Source organism: Excalfactoria chinensis, chromosome 7, assembly GCF_039878825.1.
Source record: "Excalfactoria chinensis isolate bCotChi1 chromosome 7, bCotChi1.hap2, whole genome shotgun sequence".
In the NCBI taxonomy this organism is placed as follows: domain Eukaryota; kingdom Metazoa; phylum Chordata; class Aves; order Galliformes; family Phasianidae; genus Excalfactoria; species Excalfactoria chinensis.
Genome location: NC_092831.1, coordinates 5404780 through 5428322, shown reverse-complemented (window position 1 = coordinate 5428322; position 23543 = coordinate 5404780). Strand labels below are relative to the sequence as shown.

Here is a 23543-nt window from a genome sequence, read left to right as displayed (position 1 = left end):
TCTTCCCCCCCTTGATTTTTAAACTGCTGCATTGTAATTGGTGACTTTGAAGCTTTCTGTTGTTTCCAGTGGGAACGATCATGCTGCTAAAGTAGAGAGCTTGCTCTGCTGAGTCTGTTTTTCAGGCTTGTCTGTTAAAGGAAAATAATTTCAAATACTACTTTTCAAAAGGTATTATATTGCTGAATGTGCATTATATGCAGCGTTTAGCCGATGAAATGAGAATAATCCTCTTTGAACAACAACTTGCATTTACTGAACTGGTATTGGAAGCAGTGCCAGCTGCCTTTGCCTTTGTCTGCCTAATTGCAATTTAACAGTAATCCACGATCTGTGCAACTGTGACTGCAGTACTTTGATAGAGCCGAGTTTGAATGAACCTCTGGTTCATCTGCTGCCAATGATGAAAGCCGCTGCACAACAGCATATTGACAGTGGACTCAAACTTTTCTCTAACCAATGGAAAATAAACGAAAAGCAACTTGTATTCCTTGGAAGCTCTCAGGTTTTGCTGTTCCTGTGTTGTGCTGTGCTGGCTGCAGGCTTGCGTTGAGCAGCCATCCACGTGTAGGTGCTAAAAGCTTCTGTAGGTTTGGGGCTGGTGCCATATGTTTGTAGGAGAAGTGTCCGCTGAGGGCTGTCAGATGCAAAGATCTCCTTGAGCTGACTCGGGAGGTGTGGAAGCAGCAAATTGCTGGTGACGGGGCACGTACAGCAAGAAGTGTTATTTGTGCACGCTCTGTTCCTTTGCACCCTGGGCGTTTGGCATCAGCTGCTTGTCAGGGGCAGGTTCTGTGCCTTTGCAGAAGTTTGCTTTGACTTCCTGCAGCTGCTCTTGTTATTTGGTTAAATATGTGACAGTGCACAAGCAGCGTGAAAAGGTTGCTGAAAAGTTATTGGGCACTTTCTGTGTTCTGCTTCTCAGAAAGAAATCAATGCCTGAGTTCACAAGAGAAACCTATTGACAGTCCTGAGCATTTTGATCTTAATTGCTCTGTGCTTGTTCCTGCTGTGAGGAGTATGATAATATTTTGAAGAACATTTGTGAAGGTAAATGTGTGTACTTTGAGCTCTAAGACAGGATGAGCAGAGCACCAAAAGGTCTGTGGCAGTTAAATACCACTGAGTGGTTAAATACCATTGGCTCGCATTTGAACACTTGTTGGGTCTTGTGGTGACTGGTTTCTGGGGAAGGAAATGTCAGGGTACTGCTGGACATGTCTGGGCACCTGGTGAAGCTTCACATCCTTAGCACTGAAAACAATGCAGGCTGTGCACACTGGATGCATGGATGGTGGATGCCCCATTCCTGGGTACGTTCAGTGTCAGGCAGGACCAGGCTTTGAACAACCTGGTCTAGCTGTGGCCCTGCTCAGTACACAGGAGTTGGACTGGACCACCTTTAGAGGTCCCTTCCAATGCAAATGATTCCATGCTTGGGGAAGAGCAAAGCCAGCTTTGTCAGCTGCGCGGAACTGGCCTTCTGAACTGAGTTCCCCAGCAAACTGAAGTCATATATACATTTTGGTACTGAAAAGTTGAATAAGTTTCCATAGAGTAGGCTGGGAGCACTTAGCCTGAACGAGATGCAACACAAGTGCCATTTCACAGCACAGTTCTGCTCTATCAGTGTTTTAATTAAAGTCATTCTACTGATGGAAAGTCTATTCTCTGGTGTTTTCTTTAATGTAGTCATAATGCATCAGTTTGAGCTCCCTTGCTGGAACATTTTTCATTATAATCCACTTGGCTAAGTTTATAATTAAACTTCTAAATTCAAACCTGCTTTTATTGTGTTTTTGGGATAGATAAAAGCTAAAGCAGGAAAACTCAGGGTTTCTAGGTTTTACCCCCCAACAAATCAATGCAAGATAGGAAGCAATTCATTGGCAGAATGGTCATTTCATATCCTTGCTTTCAATCCCCAGGATCTTTTCTAGCTTTGAGACAAGAAACAAATCTGAATGAATAGAAGAAAAAAGATGAAATAATTAAGATTAGTGCAATTTGACTTAAGAGGTGATTAAAGTACCTGGACTGCTGAATACAGCTTATAAGGATGGTGCCTACCTACAAAGGTTTTCATAATTAGATGTTAAGAAAAGTTGTCCCAGGGACTGGCTGGACCACGAGGCTGCCTGGGGCAGGAGGAGGCTCCTCAGCTTGTCTGCTGCTTGCTTTGTGGTTGTTTTCCATGTGCTGCTGTGTTAGCATTGGGTGTTATTTCAGGCATTATTCAACCCTACAGCTACTGAAGCAAACTACCAAAAAATTATGAGGTTTAATATTTTGATTCCTGTTGGATGTTGAGTGATTGCATTGGATAAACGCTTAGCTCATTTATACTGTGTGTCTTTATCCAGGGTTGTCTGACGTCGTCCTAAGATAAGACAAAATGTTCTTAACTGGGGTTTGTAGATGAAGAAGGAGAAGTGCAGCAAATCAAGCGACTCTTCCCATATATGCAAAGTTGCATAATGCTTGTCTTCAAGGGGGAAACAAAGGCAACTTTGTGTAACTGTTCATCATTTAGAAAAATAAATAAATTGCGGAACATGCACCTACACTTGTCTCATAAGCACGTGTGCGTTTGTGCCTTAACATCTGTTCCTGCTTTGTGTGCATCTGTGCAGGAGTTTTCATTTTGTTGGACTCAGTAGCATCAGCCTGGCAGCATCTGTCCAGCAATCATGGAATCATTTGAGCTGGGACTTTTAAAGGCTGTCTGGTCCAAACTCTCTGCTATGAATAGAGACACTCACAGCTCTGTCAGGTGCTCACAGCCACATCCAGCCTGACCTTGAGTGTCTCCATGGACAGGGCATCCACCATCTCTCTGGGCAACGTGTGCCAGTGCTTCATTAAATAGGACTGCTGCTCTGCCTTTGCTGCTGCAGACCCGGCTTTCTGTTAGTTTGGGAGAGAGCAGAGTTAGCTTTATGGATAACAGTTTTCCTACAAAGCGGGGCAGATTTCACTGGTATCTGAAGACACAGAGTACATTGGAAACGTCCATGTTACCTAGGGGTATCACAAGGAGTGGGTTTGTGCTGTGCATGCTAGGAAGATGGTTATGTAATTACTGCTTACGTTGACGTTAAGAAAATTTATGCATGATTAATGATGCTTATCTTTGTGCTAGACATCTACTAAATGATTTATAGCCAGCTAGAAGGGCTGCAGTTTCTGCTGTTGTTGTTGCTGCTGCTGCTTAGTGTTTGGGATGATTCTAATTGCATCATATATTTTAAATGGAGAGTGCCACCCGGGTGTCCATGTAAGCATTTCCATCCCAGACAGATATAAGTAGGTCAGGTTTACCTGTGGTGGGGGAAGGTCACGGCTCCCAGTGAACATGGGGAGTCTAATTGGTGTATGACAAGGCTGAAATCGCATCTTTGGTTTGGATCAGTTCGGGTTGATCGTTTTCTAAATTGAGTTAGAAATACTACATAAGTCCACATTAGAGCATTGCCAGACTGCATTTTCCTGAACCAGTGAAATGCTGCAGGGTGTGTGGAGAAACATCTGTCCTGTGGAAGCTGCAGGATCACAGCTGCTCCCTGCTCCACAGCACAGTGTGTGCGGATGGGGAGTAGGAATGGGGACAGCAGTCTGACTTGGAGTCATTTCCCTCCAAACACTCCTCGAGAGCTGGTGGCTGTCTGACTGTGGCTGGGAAACAGGAACAGCAGCAGAGCTTCCTTCCATCCCCAGATTAGCAGGGATCAGGCCAGGATACTTCACTGATGTGTAAGAGGCTGCCCAGAGAGGTGTGGAGTCTCTTTGGGAGGTATCTAAGAGCTGTCTGGGTGTCTGCCTGTGTGACCTGCTGTGGGAACCAGCTTTACTAGGGGGGCTGACTAGATGGTCTCTAGTGCTCCCTTCCATCCATTACACCTAATGTACTTCATCGGTTTGGTTTTTTGTTTTCTGAGCATGATTCCATACAAACCAAACAAAACGAAAGGGATGATTGCGTTTAACCTTCCAAACACACAGAAGCAATAGCTCATTATTTAGTTTCATGAGAGTCTATTAGCGCAGTCTCTTGGCCAGAGTGCTAGGGTGCTAATACACCTAGGTAACCAGCTTTGGAGAAGCACTGTGTGTTTCTCAGTGAAACACATCTCAAACTCATTAAAGCAGCTGCATGAATTTAATCTCGAGGAGATTCAAAAGTCAGTTTTAAAAATGTAAGTTTCAGGTTTTTTCCCCTTTCCAGTATTTTTTTCCCCATCTATATTTGCCAGTTTAAGCTGCCCATACTGACACATGTGGGAGCTGAGATATACTGTGACTAAATTTGATGCAAAGTCTTGGTGGCCTTCGTAATGTAACTTATTCATGTCTCTGTAGATAGCATATGTTGCCTGTGCAATATTTTTTTATCATATCAGGACAGAGCAGCCACTGTTCCAAATTGTGTTATGTGAACCTAGCTATGCAGAAAATCTTCATTGTGCTTACTGTGGTGTAAATCAGTGGGCTCCGCTCAGCCCTGCTGGGGTAGGAGAGATTAGAATCAGTCTCGCGGTGTCTAATTTATTTCTGGTTTTTTTTCAGACTTAATGTCATCTCTGTTCTTGCTCCATGGGGAGCAGCAGCCAGTTATCTTTGTAGGCTTGCTCGGAGAATGAACATATGTGAAACCCCTTGTTTTGGGCAGGAGTCTGCTGCTCTCAGGGATTTACTGGGGCTTACTGTCCCTTTGAATGCTGAGAAGATGACGGTGTGTTTAGAAAGCAGCTGATTAGCACTCCTTGTACTTCGTTTAAAAACCTCAGCATCGTTGTCAGCTGTTGGGGGAAGTTTCTTCCCACCTGCCCATTTGTTGCCCTGACCTGTTCAGGACACACTGCTTTTACTGCGTTCTTCAGCAGCTGGAGCTCTGCCCAGCAAATTCAGACGAGCATGGTCTGCACAGGGCTGGGGGCTGGCTCTGGTCCAGTACTTAAATCTGAGTATCTGAATAATTTCTTTGCTTGTATTGCATTTTTGGGTGTGAACTGTGTTGGAGCCGGTGTCACTTACTCCTTGTCTTTCCCTTGACAGAAGGTCGGTGACTGTGTTCTGACCGCCGTACATGGTGACTGCAATGCTGACGGCACTGGGGGAGCTGCTCCTCCTCAGCTCTTCTGTGTGAGGTGAGCACCCATCTTGGATGAGCAAAAAAAATTAACTGTAGAATATGTGGGGGCTCCTTTCTCACTTCCTAGGGCTTCTCTGCTGTGTTGGCACCGGGGTAATGTCGTTTTGGTGAGGAGTGAGTCTTCTGCATCTCAGTTCTGAAGGATTCTCAAGGTTTCTGGGTTTCACTTGGGCTTTGCACGAGGCCGCCTGTGGTCTGTGTTGGGACTCTGTGGGTTGCGTTCTGAATCCAGTGTGAAATGCTGAATTAATATAGAACACATTAGAAAAGCACTAAGCCTGGTAACGCCTGAATTCATGTATTTGGTCAGCTTGATGGCCTTATTGTTTGCTGTTTCTCTGAAATGTAGGAATGAACTAAACCAGATAACAGAACATTGTATCCTTGCCTGTAGTTAGTCAATATCTGATTATATTTAATTGCATGAATTTATCGTGATAGAGACTGTTTCAAAGTAATTTAAATGCAGCTTGAAATGACAGTCTATTCAGAATGTACTATTTTTGGGTTTATCTTCAGTTTCTTATCAAGAACAATGCTGTGTATTATGCATTATGACAATGTTGCTTTTCAAAAGGTTAGAAATGTAATGGAATTTTCTGGACTAAACTTCTAATAACCGATAATTTTAATGAAATCACCAAGATTATGGCAGTGAAGACCAATCTTGAAGACAGGTGTTATCTCTCTGCTTCCTTCAATATAGATGTGACATTTCTACCTGTAAAAATGGGATAAATCAATTACAAGTAAAAATATATTAGGAATTTAAACATGGTATAAATACAAAAAAGTGTTACATGAGGAAAAAATGAATGTAAGTTTACATAAGAAACTTGGTCTTGTTTAGTGTGGTGTGTACCATGTGCCAGCATTTCTTGGGGGGTGTCAGAACTATTCCCATTGGAAAGTGGTTAATCCAGAATACCTCTAGAGTCATGCAAAACAAAATAATCTGACTAAATAAGTGCATAGTTGGTTTTCTTGTGGCTTGAGAGAAAAGTTGGATGTTGAATCAGACGGTGTGGGATTTGTGTGCCTTTCTTATTCTCGCATGCTTTAGAGCTTTTCCAGTTTTCGTAAGCAATTTGGATAGTCACTGAAGCAAGCATTTAGAAGTTGGGCTCTTGCTTTGTATGAGATCCAGAGACTCTGCCAGAGACATTATTCCTTGCTTCTGATGTTGTACAGTGATTATTTTAATGAATTATACCATATGAAATCACTACAGCTGCAGGATTTGGTTCATTCCTGTCTGAGTCACAGTGTGGCTCTTCCATTTCTCTGAAGTGATGAAGAGCTTCATCAGAGAGTCCAGTGTATTTAGATGTTGCTCTGGAACGCAGAGGTCAGGGTCACAAATGCAAGGCCCAAATTGTGGAGAAATGCCTCAGTAATGTCAGTTTTTCTCTTCCAGGCTGCTCCACCAGGTAGTCATAAGCAATGTCTCTCCTGCCTTTCCTGCTGTGTTTTGCATGTTACTTTTGTGTCTCTTGTTTTAATACATGATGTGAAGCTAAAACCGGTTTCAGGTCTGTTGTTGCAGTTGTCAGTGACCTTAAAACGTAGGACACGGAGTCTGTAGCATCAGACTGTTATCAGATTCTTTGCCATTTATTTGCAGTGGCAGATTTCTTAAATTCTCAAGAACATCTAGAAATTTCTTTTTTTTTTTTTTTTTTTTTTTCTTCTTTTTTTGTTTTTCTTATTCATTTTAGGACTGAAGAAGACAAGAGACTGAATTATCTGAATTATGCTTCTGCAACAGAACTGGGTTTCTCCTTGTTGGACATGGCAGAGCCTGGGGAAGTCTTTCATTTTTTTTGTTTTCTTGATGTTGCAAGCAGCTGATCTGGAAGCCAGGAGAGGTCACCAGTTTGTCTGGAAAACAGGTAGGAATGAGATGTATTGGTTACTAGACATTTACTGAGTTGGAGAATGGAGTGCCCATTCCTCCATGCTGTTTTGTGTCAGTGAGAAATGGCATGTGAGACATTTGGAAAGCTTTGTGTATGCACTGATATTTGCAATCAGGTGATAGGGAAAAGGCAATAGAGATAGGCTTTAATGCATTTGTATCATACTACGCATGGCATGTTGTTTTATAGCATGAGAAAGCAACAAAAGATGTTCAGTGGAATGAAGTCAGTGGATGTTTAGTCAAAGAAAGTATCCATCAGAAATGCACAACTGAGCCAGGGGCTCCAATGCCTGTAATGCATCTGAGATTTGGCCCTTTATGACTGAGCAACAGAGTGGTTAAACCTGATGGGAAAAGTAACTGTCCCCTTTGTTTTGGAGAAAGATTTTTAATTGTCATTTTTTAAATTGAAGCTCTATATAAGTAAAGAGGTTGAATTAGCTGCATAATTAAGTGATTATTCTGGGATAGTTCCTGCGCTTCTGGTTGGATCAAAGCAAGCTTTCCTGGCCACCGATTAAATAGTGGTTGAGTACAAAGTGATTCTGTGTTTTTGAAGAATTTTTTTCCAGTGTCTTGCCTGTCGAATGAAGAGGAAATAACCAACAATATAACCTATCTTTCTGTAATTCTGTGTTGTATATGTGATTTCTGAACAAAATTTGAAAGCCTTAGTTGTTTCCATAAGGCAAGTTAGGCTCCTCAGTGCAGTTTTACTTCACTTCTGAAGTGTGTTGTACCATCAGCATTTACAGGTGTGCACTGTGAGTCATAAAAGTTTAATTTGAGCTGATGGTTACAGCTGACAGTAAAGTGTTACTGGTGCTTCAAAGACTGAGGCAGCAGTAGTTAGAAGTGCCAACAGGCGATGGCAGTAAGTTTGAGTGGACAGTGTGTTCTGAAAGCCCGTGATGAGAGCTCATCCAATGCTGAGCTCGTGGTAAATGTTCCAGGGTTAAAGAAAGCTGTGTTGGTTATCATGGTCCCCGAATGAGGCAGAAATGTTGGACATCTTCACAGTAAGTTTATAAGGCTTAAGTCTTGTCAGTATTTGGCTGTACTGTCATTGTGAATGGTTAGAGGTAGAAAACGTCTTTGTGTGTAATGTCTTCAGAATGAAAATACACATTTATATTAGGCATGTATAGTATGGTGTTTCTGTACTTTTCCCCCCCCCTTAGGTAGAGTTAATCATAAAGATGTATTTTTCTTTCAAAAGTTTGCAAGGAAGTCTTTTGGGAAGATAGGAGAATAACTTTAATGGATCAGATCTAGAGTAGAGAGGTTAACAAAGCCTGTTACAGCAGGATATCACTAATAATAGAACCCCGTGATTTAGGCAGTCAAGTTCTTGGCCTAATGAGATCTGTAGTGCATATAATAGTAAAAAATAATGCTCTAGTTTGAGGGCTTGTGCGCCCAATATTTTAAGAATGGAGAAAAATAAAAGCACAGCCCACATATAACTGAGTAATTTTAATGCCAAAACTGAGCAGATCCTTTCTGATAGCATGCAAACCTGCAGCTGCTGTCTCTTTTTAATGAAAGGTTCTAATGAGCAATCCCTAAGGGGAAAAGAGATGAACTGTTTTGTTTTGAAATCTCGAGTTGTCTTTTGCAAGCTTGGCAAGTTATTGTACATGCTGTAGAGATCACATTACTGAAAGGTTTCACCCCAGGAATACGAATTTCTGTGTACTATATTAAAGAAGAAAAGGAAAGAGGAAGGTGTCGTGTTAGTGCTGGAGTTTATAAACCAGTTCTTTTTTTACCTATATCCTTGGCTGTCTCTAATGAAGACTCATGCATTTTCATGCTGGGATTGATGGTCTTGGTATAGGTGAAAGAAATTGTATTGAAATTGTTGCACGTACGAAAAGCAAAACCAAAAGCTCAGCTCAGAATATTTTAAAGTTTCAGAACTTGGTTGTGTGTGTTTTTCTTCTTCGTGAGCTGTCTTAAAACCATTTATTTTCAGCTTTCGGTTTCCAAAGGTGATACAATAGTATATCTAAATATTTCTACACCGTGTCTTTTGGTCTCAAGACACTTCTTGTCAGCTCTTGATTTTGTGACCGCCAGCCATGAAAGCAGTGATGATACCAATTAAATTAATCAACTACCTTAAATAGTGAATAATTTTCTGATGCTTGTTAACTAACAAAGCAGATTTAGTGATCTAATCTTGAGAAAACTTAATTGGATTTAAATCCTTGTAAATTAATATTGTTTAATGGGATACCAAATTAGCAATTAGCATATTTCACGACGTTAGTTTTGTTCAGCTCTTGAATTGGTCCTAAAAAGTCTAGAATCGATGTCATATGAAGTGTCTTTGTCCTAATGGAGACCATTGCAGTTATTGAAACTCTGGATGAAATACGGATGTGCACGTGAATTTCATAACACTGTTGCTGGAGATGTTTGCAGCGCATGTTGGCAGCTTGCAGGCTCGCTATTGCTACCAATGTCTTCAGTTCCTCCATAAGCTTACACACCAATTACAGTGCGTGTGTTGTTTCCCCTGAAATACTTTCTCAGGATGATACTGTGTAGATTTTTAAGGAAAAAAGTTCTCTAATTAAGGTAAAAATGGAAGTAATACTCTGTGTGCTATGGAAGGAGGAAGAGGACTGTTAGAAACCAGAAATGTCCCAGTGACTCCTCCATGAATAATTATCTCTGTAGAATGAATTCCAATGGGGATTTAGCCCAGCAGGGACATGCTCCCTGTTATGAATGGGAGAGCACTGAAAGTGAGACATCAGACTGGGAAATGAGTTTGTACTGATCATAGCAGAGAGATTTCACCTGAGGAAGAAGCCATTAATCTTTTGGTGTTTGTGGGCTTCTGGGAGATAGGTGTGGGGAGCTGCACGCTGTATTGCCCCAGGTGAGCACAAAACACTTTCTTCAGTTGAGAGTTATTACCTGTATTTGAAAGTGCTTCTAAAAATAGGGCTGGCAAATGGGTTTTGATCATTAGACTTTCTTCTGAAGCAATCCTTAATGGGAAAGGTATGAAATGAACTTTTAGGAGAATGGTCTTCTAATGTGGAGGAGCCTTTGAACTTGGTGGAGGTGGGTGAGCCACTTAGGGCTGAGATGAAAAGGATCTTTTGTTCTCTGTTCTCAGATAATGCTGCCATAAAATACCCTTTCTCAAGATCTTAATTTCAAGAATGCCAAGTGCTGGTTTGGAAGTGCCTTTGACCTTGCATGTTAAAAGACAAACTTTTACCTACATGCACAAAATGTTAAAGGGAGTCCATACCTTCAAAGGGCAGCGGATCTTAAAGAGATTAAAAGATAGCACTGCAATAAATGGCTTTTCTTTTCTTCCAGTGGAAGAATTGGAAATTCAGTCTCAGTTTAACCAAATCTTGAAAGATTCTAAAGTTCTTGGCTGTCTGCAGTTTAAGACAGCAGCAATCCTCCTTGGTTATAGATTACAATCATGTCATCTCAACAGCAGCAATTATTATATCAGGTTCAATTCTTAAGCTAGTCAGCCTGTTGCCATAAATGGGGTAATGGAAAAATGGCCCTGAAATTATATGCTTTATTAATGTTACCCTTACATTTATTCATGATTAGTTTATACCTTTGTACTTGAGATAAATTATAATCTAAGTAACCCTTCTTATGATAGTTGTTCCTAATGTATTTGCAAATGAAAGATACCGAGCCATTCTGGACTCCTGCTATTAGTCATATTCTCTTGGAGCTGGTTTGTCAAACTGATCTTTTCTAAATGTTTTGCTTAGAATTATATCAAATCTCAGGTGAGGCTTCACCCACTGACATATTGCAATTCTGATTAGAAGTGCAAAATGTTCTAAGGTCGATGATAGTCGAAACTTTGTAAATAAAGTTGTTTTGCCAAATTTTGCTTAGAGCAAAATGTAATATTCTGGCTGATCTCTGTCGCTGATATTTTGGAGGCTTTAAGGATGGCCTCAAGACAAATGGTGTATTCCATTAAAGAGGAATGCAATATTTTCGTATTGCTAAATATTTAGATTTATTCTTATTCTTATTTGTATTTTTACCTTCCATGCACATCTAAATTTCATTGCATAGTGTTCTGCTATGTCCCACCACCCTTATTTCAGTGGTGTTCTCACCTGGCATTTCGTCAGAAGCTGAGTCCATTTAGTCTTGGAGCTATGGAGATGCATCTCATTGCCTTCCTCTGTAAACTTTGCAGTGATGGTATAAATATTTATGTGGATGACACATTTCAGAACTGTTGCAGACCCCGTGTCTTCAGGCAGTAAATACTGGTGTGTTTGCCAGAGAACTGGACAGAGTCCCTGAGAAGAGCTGGGTCTCTCCTGCAGATGATCTCCCACGCTAGAAGCCCATCTGTAAGGAGTCTAAGGAGTCAACCACCAGCCAAGTGTTCCTGGTGGCACTGCTTAGCAGCGGAGTCTCTCACTTCTGTAATTCTAGAAAAGTGCACATTGCAAGCAATATGGAAAGTGTGAAGTGTCAGTCAAATTAAGAAATTGAGATAGGGAGGAATTAAACTGAAACCGAAACATCTGTTAATTTTAACACTTCACACTGTTAGAGAATATCTGCAATGTGGTAGATGCTCTGTGAGATGAGCACTGTGCAGCGACCCAGATGGACGACTGTGCTTGCTGGGTTCAAATGTAAGCTTTTACAGCACATCTGGTAACTTCCTGATTGCCAGGCTTGCCAAAGTACGGAGGTCCCTCAGAAAGTTATGTCTCTTATTTGTTTGCATGGAAGCCATGACAGATACAGTGAGCACAGCAATGCTGTTTTTCGGCGTAGTTACCACTATTAGTTCTGCGATTTCACCAGTGATGAGCAGGAGCCCGCATACCATGCTTGTAAAAATCTGCACTAATAGTGGCGACCTACTGTTTCACAGCTGCTGTGATGGTATCCTTACTGGGAAAATGTTGTTCGTGCTGTCCATCCTTCATTGGCTTGAACGGATAGAAGTGGTAGGATAGTCCAGCTGGGACTGGCAGTGTGCTCCGTGGTCTTCAAACTGGCTTGGGCTCTGGTGTTATCATGTTGTAAGAGAAAGGTTGTCTTCTTTGCTGACCTGACTTCATATGTTCAAGTCTTCAGCTTAGACAGCATCATGATGTGGCAGATTTCCTGGTCAGGAGTCCAGAAAATCCAGAAGAATCACCCCTTACTTATATCAGGACAGTGCACATCACTTCATCCACTGAGAGCTGTGTCTAAAACTTCTATTCCGTGAGGGATTTCATGTATCACCATACTATGGGCTGTTGTTCAGTGTCCAGCTGGTACTGCTGATACTGCATCTTATCACCAGTAATGATGTGATCCAGGAAACTGGGGCTTTTGGCCCTACATTGATTCAGTAGGTCCTGACAAACTTAGGAAGAACACTGTACACGAGTGACCTACCTGGTGCAAATGTTGCAGTTTTCCAGTGTTGCCACTGTTGTTTCAAATGCATTTGAAGCTGATATTCAGCTCTGTATGTGGTTCCCTGGTCATAATCCAATGATTTCTGCAGATGAGCCGATGGAGGTGCTCTTCGTTGTGTGATGTGACAGCTGTGCGTGTGCCTTTGGAACATGACTTGTCTTCCATACTGCTGAAATAGGTTACTCACTTCTCACTGTGCTCACATCCTCTGTTTAGCCTCCATCAGTGTTCAGCAAGTGTCAGTGAATGTCAATGGTTGCCATTTTTTTTCTGCATGGAAGAATTCAATGCTACACCTTTAGCCTATACCCATCTCTGTTAGACACCATTCTCTCATTGTCCCTCTGCTGTCATCTGTCACATGGCAACAAAATGTCACAGAGAATTGGTGGGAAGGTTCAGCCTCTACTGCTATACCTCCATCATCTTCCCTTTGATGTTGTAGGCTAGCATCATAAAATAGAAGGCATTACTTTTGGAGCAGCCCTCATACTTCAGTAGTTTCCTAATGTGAAAACGACATGCTTTAACAAATGCCTTTGTCTAACCAAAATCAAAAGGTGCGGTAGGTGGTGGTTTAGACTAGATTACACAGGAGATTCACACTAATCTTTTAATGTCCCTCTTCCCTTCCTGAGAATAATAGTTTTTGAGCATAAGGTGCTTTTTTCCTGTTTTTTGTTGGTATTGGGAAAAGTATAAGTTGGGCGTCTTATCCTTTTCTTTCCTCAGTAGTTACTATGGGAACAGAGCTGTGGGTCACAGGGGAAAATCTGCACAAGTGGTTCCTTTTAAATTGTTCATTTAGAAGCAAAAGGATAGCTTATTATCGGAATGGTAGTATTTTTCATTCAAGTTGTTGGATTGTATTGTTGTACATATTTCGCTCACAAAAGAAGCACAGTGAGTGGCAAGAAAAACAGATGGAGATGTTTTTGTACTTTTTCCTTGGGGTTAATATTTTTTTAATTGAATGCAGCTGTTGGAAAGATTTCTGTTATTTCGTATAGGCGGAACATGAAAAATGGATGCTCGCACTTTCAGCCTCATTCAGTGGGGTTAAGCTTGGTTGTTCTGTTGCCAGGGTTCAGAACCCCACGGGCTGCTCATCTGTTTTATTTATTTATATGTTTTAAAGATCTAAGTACTGGGAAGTTGCAATAAGAGTTTTACTTAGCTGCTTAACTGGGCTAGTTCAGCACACAGAGGATGAACATAACTAAAGTTGTATTAGGAAGCCCTAAGATCTCTGTTGCCAATCCCTAAGCAAGTGAGAAGTTTCGTTGTAATCCAGGTTGTTGGCACAGCATACACGTGGTTTATTCAGGTCACCCTCAGCTGGTTGATAGTTACGTTGAAGCGCTTGCTTAATGGAATCTTGAATATATTGGTCTCAGCTTGCACAGACAATTCCTTCTGGGGTCATTTGGAGCAGGGTGTGCGAATCCAGTGGCAGCGGCTGGTCCTTCCTGTGCTGCCTGGCATCCCCTGCTCTGTAGGCGTCTGTGCTTCCTTCTTCTAGAGACCTGTTGGAGTTTGTTGTTAACTGCATCTGTGTCACTTCTGAGAGGAGCAGTGATTTAGGGTTATGCAGCTAAATGTGGAAAAGTATGTGAAAACCTCATTATAGAGCTTGTAAATATATTGGTTCTGTGTGCTGGAGGATACGTTAGTGGACAGTTGCAGATGTTGATGTGTTGTGTGTCCTGGAAGGCTAGCTGTGAAAAATTGCTTTTCAAATTAGAACTTAAAAACTTTCCTGCTCTGAACACTGAACCCTGCTCTCCGTGCGATTAGTGGTTTCATTTCTTTCTCAGCAGTTGGGTAATGATTATGGCTCCAGATGCTGCAGGAGTGATAAAGAGATTGATTAATTTCACTTGAAAGGGCATATGTTCAAAGAGGGGTGGGTGAACGCCTCCAACACTGGGCCCGCATCACTGCTGCTCGCACGGCGTGGTAGCCAGCTGCTCCTGAGGAAAGGACCAGCCAAACCACATTATTTACCCAGCCAGTGTATTTGCTGCTTGCTTTTGCTCACTTGCTGATGTATGCTTCTTTTCTTGTTGCATCCCACAGTATCTCATGTTCAGTGCTTTTTGTGTCTCTCTATGAAGCAGTGCTGTGGAAGTTCCAGCATAAGGGGCTGGGTCAGCACGGTGTGAGAAGCAGCCAACGTGTGCAGTGTGTTGCTTCTCCCCTGGACAGAGCCAAGTGGTAACAAAATGAGTCAGATTCCCTGGCAGAATCAGCAGCAGGTTTAACAGTCTTCTTATATGTTACTTGCATAATGTTGATATTTGCATTAATAGTACGCAGCTTATGACTTCCTGGAAAATGCTGCCTTCTAAAGTATCAAGTGTTCAACATACTGAAAGAAATGATAATAATAATAATAAAAAAAATCAGCTTGTCAAGTAGATGCTTCAATAAGTCTTTATAGTGTCTTTGTTGACCTACGGAATAGGTCAATACAAGTATAAAGTATAGCTGATGGTGCTGGCCATGTGATTAAAGACAGGGCTACAGCAGATCTGATTTTCATTGCTCTATCGTTTGAACTTTTTCACTGATTTGTGTTCTTTGGGGTTTATTCCATCACCCCTGAGACCCAAAGACCTTCAAATATCAATAGTTTAAAAATATCCTCCAATGTGTGAAACATGTTTTGCTTTTCCATGGTGTGACATTTATAACCATAAACTTCACAGGTTTGAAGCTGCAGAAGGCAAAAATAAACTGTACATCCATAAGAGCTTTTGACTCATTAGTTAAACTGCTTTGTATCACTCAGCTGCTTTTAAGCAAAACAAGAGCTTATTTCTTGCTATTGAGAATCCTACCAAGATTTGCAGTGGGGACACTACATGTAGAGGCAATACTTCTGTACATTTATTAGACTCTAATGTGTGCATTAGTCGCATGTTTTTGAAGCAGCTGCTTAGTATAGTACAGAATCTGAGCCGTGTCACAGACAAGGAGTCAGAGGAGGCTGCAGTGATAAAGCACTGGGAACTTTGCAGAAGTTCTTTTATTAAATGTGCGCATAAGGTAGTGATGATGTGAAGTTTTTAATAACATTCCCTTAATATTTTTGCTCGTATTAGTAAACAAGCAATGAACTCAAACTGAAGTAAAAGTGAGTGACGTGAAAACATTTGTAGCTCTGTGTTAAAAAGGATTTGTGCATCAGCTTTCAGTATTTCAAGTAAAGCTAATTCAGTACTAAAAGCTAAGTATATCCTGGTACACTTGGCACTGAAATGTGAGCAATTGGACATGTGTGAAGTGCACTGCTTATGTGCGAGTGCATACGTGTGTAATTGTGTTGCCATATGGGCAAGGACAACCCTTGTAGTAGCAGATATAGGAACTTAGCTGCAGTGTTTTGAAAAGACTGAGGTAGGGTGAAATGAGAGATAGGGAAGTTGACATAAACGATGGCTGCAATGTTACTGTGCCCTGAGGGTCTTGCAAAGTACCTTACTTAAAACCAATTTTTGCTTTGTAGATAAGTGAGCATGTCGTGGTTAAGTCAATATACGCGTGCAATTGGTGATAAAGCTTGGTATCACACACCTTCTGTGGTATTTCTCATATTTAGGCTTTAAAGGTAACATTGAACACACGTTCGTAATGCTGTGAGCTGTTTCATGCTTTTTGTTAGGAGCTTTGCAGCGTGTTACTTGGTTTAGTAATGGGAGCTCAGGCTGCTCACAGATTTCGCTCTCTTCTTGGGGATGGATGGCTAATTGACTGCTGACCTTTGCTGGGTTTCTCTTCGAAAAGCGGAGCGTGTGGGTGAGTGACACCAGGGGATAACAGATCAGAGAGGCTAAAAGCAGGCGGAGAAATCTAATTCTGTAACTTCCATTTAGATATCGAAGACCGTTTTGAGAATATAAGCAAGAGTGAAAAAAGAACAAGAAAATTCCTCCTTTGCCTTCAGATAGTTTAAAATTTTCATGAACTTGGACTTTTTTTCTTTTAAGTAGTTACTCTTTTGCACTGTAAATTTACTTGTCCTTGATTGATTTTTTTATTTTTTTTATTTTTTTTTTTTATTTTTCCTTTTAAATAGATAAGCCAGCTTCCAGAGCCTTCAGAATGATTTAATTATCATAGCGCACAGGGCCCCAAATCAGATTTAAGGCATTTTGATACAAGTTGATGGAATAAAGTGGTGAGCAGGTGCAGAGGATGTGAAGTCGCTGGTACTCAAATCTACTACATTATTCTGCAGGCAGGAGATTCCTTATAGACCTTAACTGAAAGGTCAGGAGCTAACCTTAGGCTATGCTGTTTAGTGTGATATCTTTGGGATAAATGTTTCAGAACTACACATTTCTGTGTCTGAGTGCATCAGGAACTGATGAAATTGTGGACTTGCAGCGTTCTGAATATATTTCCAAATGAAGCTATGCAGCATTCAATAAAGCAATTACATGAAAAGCATTGCAGTCAACTTTAGTTCCAATATTAGTAGTAATAATCGATCATTTTCAATTCCGGGCATGATCTAATTGCTTTTTGTTGTTGCTTTGAAAGGTTACATTACTCAGTTATCTCACAACTAAGCAATCTTTCCATGTTTGCATCGTGTAGGATTTTATAATCGTTCTTGTAATCTCACTGTTCCAGCTTTGGCTATTTTGTGGTAGCCTTACTCACACTTCAGCACAGGAACCTTTCTTCCTCAGGCTGATCCTCGTGACCAGAGAAGGCTTCTCCCCTCCTTTGGTCTCAGCCACGTGTGCTGTGTGTGCTGTGCACTGCTGATGTCTAGTAAATGCCATTGCCTGTGGATGTTAATTGATATGAGTTAGTTAACACTACCTAATTCATTCCTTAAGACACTTGGGAAATGGGTAAGAACCTATTCAGATAATGAGTTAAAGTAGCTATTACATAAATAAGTGACTTTAACAAAAACACAGGAGTAAATTGAAAGGGGAAAATTACCATCAAGCTTTCTTTCTGCTTCACCTCTCAAGGAGAAGAAGGACCCTGGGTGATTGGTTGATAAAATGGAAGTCTTGATTCAGTTTTTCTCCTAAAATTGTATATTTTTATAGGGACTTCTTTTTCTTTTTTCCCCCAGACAAGAGCTTAGATACTTTGGGTAAGATCCTTGTTTCTAGGTCTTCTGGGACCAATTTTAACCAACCCTTTCCAAATCTGGATGGTGCCATTTACGTATCATCGCAATGTGAAATGCAGACTTTAAAGTGAAAGCGTATCTCCTGTTCTCAGGTACAAACTTGCTTTACTGTTAGTTGAATTACCATGTCCTGTGTGCTCCCCATTGGTCCATAAATTCCTTCACTGCCGAGCAAAATTAGCATAGTTTCCCATGAACAGCAATTAAAAGGTCCATAACGTTTAGTTTTCTCCCATGTAAGCAGGGATGGAAGCAACTGGGAGATAATGACTAAGTGTTAAGTCAGGAGTATAACCATAAAATAACATGTTGTTGCTTGTGAATAACTTAATGGAGATTTGTTTCTTTTTGTCTTTTGGCATTGGTGCAACTAAGGCTGTCAATTTGTTGCTGATGGACTGTTTTTAATCTTGGCCTGGTTTAAGTGGGCCCATAATGGGTTTGACGTCGTGTAGAACACAGCATGTGTGCTCTGGTCTGCTTGCTTAGGGTAGCGATTAACACATGGAAAGCCCAGTTATCCAAGTGAATTATTATTGTGGTAGTGTTTCGTGTTTTTACTCTTCTATCAACATAAACATATTTTGTCTGACATCTGCTGTCCCAAAAGCCCTGACAGGCTGCACTGAGGTGACAGTGTTACATGGGACTGGTGAGCGTTCATGTCATGAATAGACTTGCTTTTTTATTCTTAAATAATATTGGTAAATGCCGGATGTAAAATTTCATAACTTTCTCATAAAACCCTTTTTAGTTTCTATCTGGGGAGGCTGTTGATAATTTTTTCCTTGAGCATACATGCATATTAAATGTGAGAACCTGCAGCTAGAAGGAATTGCTCCAAGGCAATGATTCACAAGGATGAAAAATCAATAGGAGTTTCATTAAGGAAGGAAGGAAAGTTTAGACAGTCTCTCTTCTTTTCTATGGAAAGTAGAGGGAAAATGCATTGATCATTTTATTCAGATTTATTCTTAGAAAGAGGAGTTGTAGTGTTGATGCAGGTATTTTGAGGCACGAATGTGGTGGGATGAAAGGACCTGGTGTCTGTGATCTATCCTACATCCCTGCTGTAGTCTTCCAGATTCTTCTCCTTTGTTTTCCTTTTTGTTTGCATGAGCAGCACCTGCTGTAAGTGGAATCATCTCTGGAGAAGCTGCCTCAGTTGATAAGAATCCCAATTTCCTCAGCCGCTGCCCATAAGATTTCTGCTTCAATCCCTTCTCAGCTTTGTTACCCTTCTTTTGCTGTGTTCCAGGGTCTCAGTGTCAACTCATGGAGCTGCCTCTTGCCATGCTCTGCAGGTTGTGACTGTACTGCTCGTGCTACTGGGTGGGCTCTAAGTTTTTCACATTCTTTTTTCTTATGAAAAACTTCTCCTACTGAGACTGATCTGCAGCATTTCCTGCTGAAATGGCCAGAAGGAGCCCATGAGAATTGAGTTCCTTGATGTAGCACCGAGCTGTTGCCAGGAGGGGCTGTGTCTGCCCCAGGGAAGCGATGTACTCCCCACTGTGTGAGTTGATTCTGATAGCCGATGTGCTTAGGAACAGAACAGAAATATATTTAAGCGTCTTCTGCTGAATCATTCCTCTGAGAGGTGATGAACCCTGCTGCAGATTTATAAGAGGAGTGATGTATCCCTGCTGGGTGACAGAGGAACACGAGCCTGTGCGGGTGGCACACAGAGCTGTTTGCATGCAGCTATTGCATGGGCACTGGTTTCTCTGTAGGCAGAAGCTCCTTTCTGCTCAGGAGAATGTGCTTGTGGCAGCTTCTGTAGCATTTCCTGCCATAACCCTCAACTTGTTTTTAGTTTTCTGTTAAAACTCGGTGACAGCACATGTCAGTATTCTTGTGGTGGCATTCAGCAGTCACACATCTGTTTGTTTTCATTAAATAACATTTTTCTTTTCTTTTTTAAAGTTGTGGTGGCTGCCCAGTTAGAATGGAAAACCAGGCAGGAGTGCTCTCAGCCAAGAGCAGATTTATTTCTCCAGGCTTGGTTAAAAACCAGGAATGCTGGCAGGGTTGTGTAGTAAATATGGGCTGTACATCTTGTTCAGTGTGTTTTTCTGGATGCCTTGCATGAACTAAATGAGTGAATAAGTGAAAGGCACGTGGTGGGGCCCTGACAGCACCATGATGGATTGAATCAGAGCAGTGTGGCTGCTGCCACCCCTCGCCATCTGCCCTGCTCTCTGCTCAGCGTCCCAGCCCAGCGATGTTCTGTCCATGGATCAGCTTTTAGAAACGTTTGTAGTCTGGAATATGGAAGTAAGCTGAGCTGGGGCTGATTAATGCACTTCTCTCAGACTCTTTTGGGGGAGCTGATTTGCACTAATGCTGCTCTGAGCCCAGAGCCTCTTCTCAGTGTGCTTAAAGTTGGGCTCCTGTTCACCTACTCCTGCAGAGATTTTGTTGCCGATTGGTAAATGTTTGACCTTATTTTAAGAGCACGCTACTATTTCATCCTCAAATATTTGACAGCATACACAGCAGTGGGCTGTGTTGTCATCTGCAGAGGGTGTGCTGTCATTTGAGAAGTCTGTTGCTTGCTTTTAGAGCAAAAGCTGATGATCTGAAGCCTTTGTGATCTGAAGCACCAGTGATGTGTGCTGTGTTGTGCTGAATGCTGTGAGCAGCAACAAACAGCCATTTGGGGCTGGAAGTCCCCTGTAGCCAAGGGCTGCGACCCACTGGGCGACCAGCTCACCTTTCTTGCTTTTCTGAGCATTGCTAAGTGAACAGATTGGAGCAGATCTTGTTTCAGCATCATCCGTTTCCACAGCTGAAGCTCCCATCTGAGCAGCTCTTGTGCATTATTTAAGGTGTGGAAGCTGTTTAGCTGGAATGTCTGGGAAGGGTGAGGGCTCTGTCTCTCCTCTGACAACCTGGAGGACAGCTCGTCTCGCAGCGATGGGGCGTGATGCTGAATGATGCCCTAAGAGTCACCAACCTCATTTCCTCCAAGAGCAGAAGTGAAGCTTCTGAAGACTTCCCTGAAATAATTATTCTTGCCCATTTGCTTTGTGGCATTAGAATTAAGCACAGAGACTCTTTTTTTTCCTCCTTAAAACTAATAGAAAAATAAATTCTCTATATAAGGTACTCTATAGAAAAGAAACGCTGAGAAATGGACTTTCTTAAAATTTGTATGGCTTTGGCTATAGGCTTATGAAGTCACTCCAGGTATCACAGCTGCTTACAATAAAACTGTGGCAGTTTTGGTGCAAAGCTAATGCAAGCACTGGTGATGGAGGGCAGCGATGCATGTGGGACGGGGGGTGCATTTCCAGAAGCAGCTCTTTGTGGAGGGGGTTGTTCTCAACCTCCATTGCCAGGCTGTGTGTCTGGGTCAGAGGCTTATCCTGGAAAGAAGAAAGGAATTAAGAAGGGATTCAGCTGCCTCCTCCAATGTTTTTCTTCATTTTATGGGGTTTTTCCTTCTGTGTCATGACTGTGGTTTCCTGTGCCGAAAGCTGAAAATATAATGTAAAAGCTCATAAATTTAACATAAGGTGGAAAGGCCGTAGAATGAATAAACACATTTACCTTCTAGGGGATATATTCTGCTAGTTAACTTCTCTCCATCCAGATCAGGCTCTGCGGTCTCAGTCATGCAAACTTCTTTTTTTCTCCTCTGTCCCTGTAGTGCTAACCCCAGCCCTGCTTCCCATCTTGTCTTGCTTGGATCTTTCCACTGTCCTTCAGAAGTTTCATGTGAGTTGAGAAAAGAGGAAAGTTGGCAAAAACATAAGTTATTGACTGTGTAGTATGTACTGCACCCTGAGGCCTGCTAGTGTAGGAAGATGGGCATTGGGCAGCATGTCACCGTGTGCAGGGGCATCAGTAGAAAGAGCTCAGCTGTCACGCTGTCCTTTCCATAGTACTTTGCTAAGTTTTCCTCCTGTTTCTCTGAACTCATGAGTTGGGCAACAAATGCAGTCATTTGGAGTAGTCAATAGGGAGTTAAGCTTTGGGTAGACTATGTACCACACAGCAAACTTAGTGGAATTGCAGAAAAGCAGACTTCAGGGCAGAAAAATAACAAGGCAATCCTATGTAACAATGCAAGATGCTAAGGGCTGCTGTTGCAGCAAGCATCCTCCTGGTTCCAGCCTGTCTTGTTCTGCCTATCAGTGCTGGGGAAAAATGGCTGAATGAATGTGGTTTAATAGTTTTGTCAGACCTCTGATGTTTATTCTCACCTTCAAGGGGCTGAATGTGAGAGAAAACATTTGAGAGCTAAATAGTGACCGTACTTAGCTTCTGATGTAGCTTTTTGGGAAGGCGGATGGGGAAAACAATGTCATGTAATAGGATCTATATTAATTTTTGCTTTATTATGTTATGTTCCACAGTTATTGACTTTTGCAGCCTTTTTGAGGGAGTCAGTGCTTCTTTCTGGCTTTTTCTTCACAGCGATCACTTATGTTTCTTGTAAAAATTCTTTGTTTTGTTTACTTGGAACTCAAACTTGTTTTGAGAGTGTAGGCATCATCCTTGTAAAGAACAGAACATGCATTTTGGAGTTTGTGGGTCCTTTAGTTCTATTAATTGTAACTTGTGTTATTAAGTCATGATTGCTTGTAAGTGTAGTCTGCTTCTAGAAGCGTTGCACTTTTCTTTCATTCTTACTGAAGCAAATACCAATAGCCAAAACTCTTTCATTAAGTAACCAAAGCTGAAATATACAGAAGATGGATTGACTCCAATTATTGAGGATTTTTTAGAGAGATTTGACAGGGAATTAACTGTGACTAGCAGAGAGTTTTTTTTGAACTGTTACGTTGTTTTGACTGCGTAACTAATGATGTTTTAATAGATGGCAACTCTTAGGGAAATACAAAGATCAGAGATGAGGGTGGATTTGTCAAAAGCACAGAGGATAATTGGATATCTGACTCGCATCAAAAGTTAATGCAAGTCAAGTGCCGAGGCCTTTTTGTGCCCTCAGAAAGCTGAGTGGTTACTGCTCCCACCGGTGCACCATCCAGTTGGAGTTCTGTCTACATTTCCTTTTACTTTGTATTTTTCAGGTTTTATTTTCTTTAGTGTTTCTTTGGCAGTTGAAAAACAAAACTGTGAAATGAGCTATTCCTGTGGATTAAGTTTTTTGTCTCATGGGTGCGGTGTCACAGTAGGTACCGCCTGGTTACTTCTTGAATCCATGCTGGAGGGATGCTCCTTTTGGCTCCTTGGCTTACCATGGTCTTCTAAAAGGCTTAAACTTTGGGTAGCCAGATGTACAGAATGTGTATACATGTATATGCATGTAGTTTCTTGGGAAAAGTTTGATTTGAACTTCTTCTTAAAAAACAGGATTCCTTTGGCCATGTAATTACAATAGATCTCAGCTGACAGTAAAAGGAACAACCGGACATAGATATAAAGCTATTATAGAAGACATCACTTGTGATTGAGACTTGCTTAGTTTTTTTTCCTGATGCCTATCACTGTTCTTTATTCTTAGTAACTAAGGTCAGCACCCAAGCTGGAATCTCACTTGATGGCACACTTGAATAGCTTTTCCTCTCCTCAGCTGTATATGCACTCCTTTGTGTGGATGCTCTGTGTCTGATCCAACAGCTGAGTCAGCAGGAGTTTCTCCTGACTTTTGGTGAGGTCTGCAGAAAAATAATGATGAACACCAGACACAACTTTTAGCAGGTGATGTCCTGGTGGACAGGCTGATGGCTTGGAAGCATTAATCAGGTAAATGCTTCTTAGTTTCTTCTATGATATAAGGCCAGAAGATGATGTCCGTGATAACAAACGTATTTCTTTGACTGACCTTCTGCAAACATTGCTTTCTACTTTCCTCAACTGTGACCATGAGAACAACCGCAGTGAGCATCCCT

General features: G+C 41.5%; 1 protein-coding gene across 5 annotated transcripts in view; it reads left to right on the top strand.

Annotated features, from left to right (window-relative positions):
- THSD7B (thrombospondin type 1 domain containing 7B) overlaps positions 1–23543 on the top strand; it is a 282914-nt gene that overhangs the window by 41854 nt on the left and 217517 nt on the right. For all 5 annotated transcript variants that reach the window (XM_072342394.1, XM_072342396.1, XM_072342397.1 and 2 more), the window contains exons 2-3: positions 5056–5147; positions 6871–7044. In XM_072342394.1, coding sequence (XP_072198495.1) covers positions 6906–7044 — 139 coding nt within the window. In that variant the 5' untranslated portion in view covers positions 5056–5147; positions 6871–6905. The remainder of the gene's footprint in view (positions 1–5055; positions 5148–6870; positions 7045–23543) is intronic.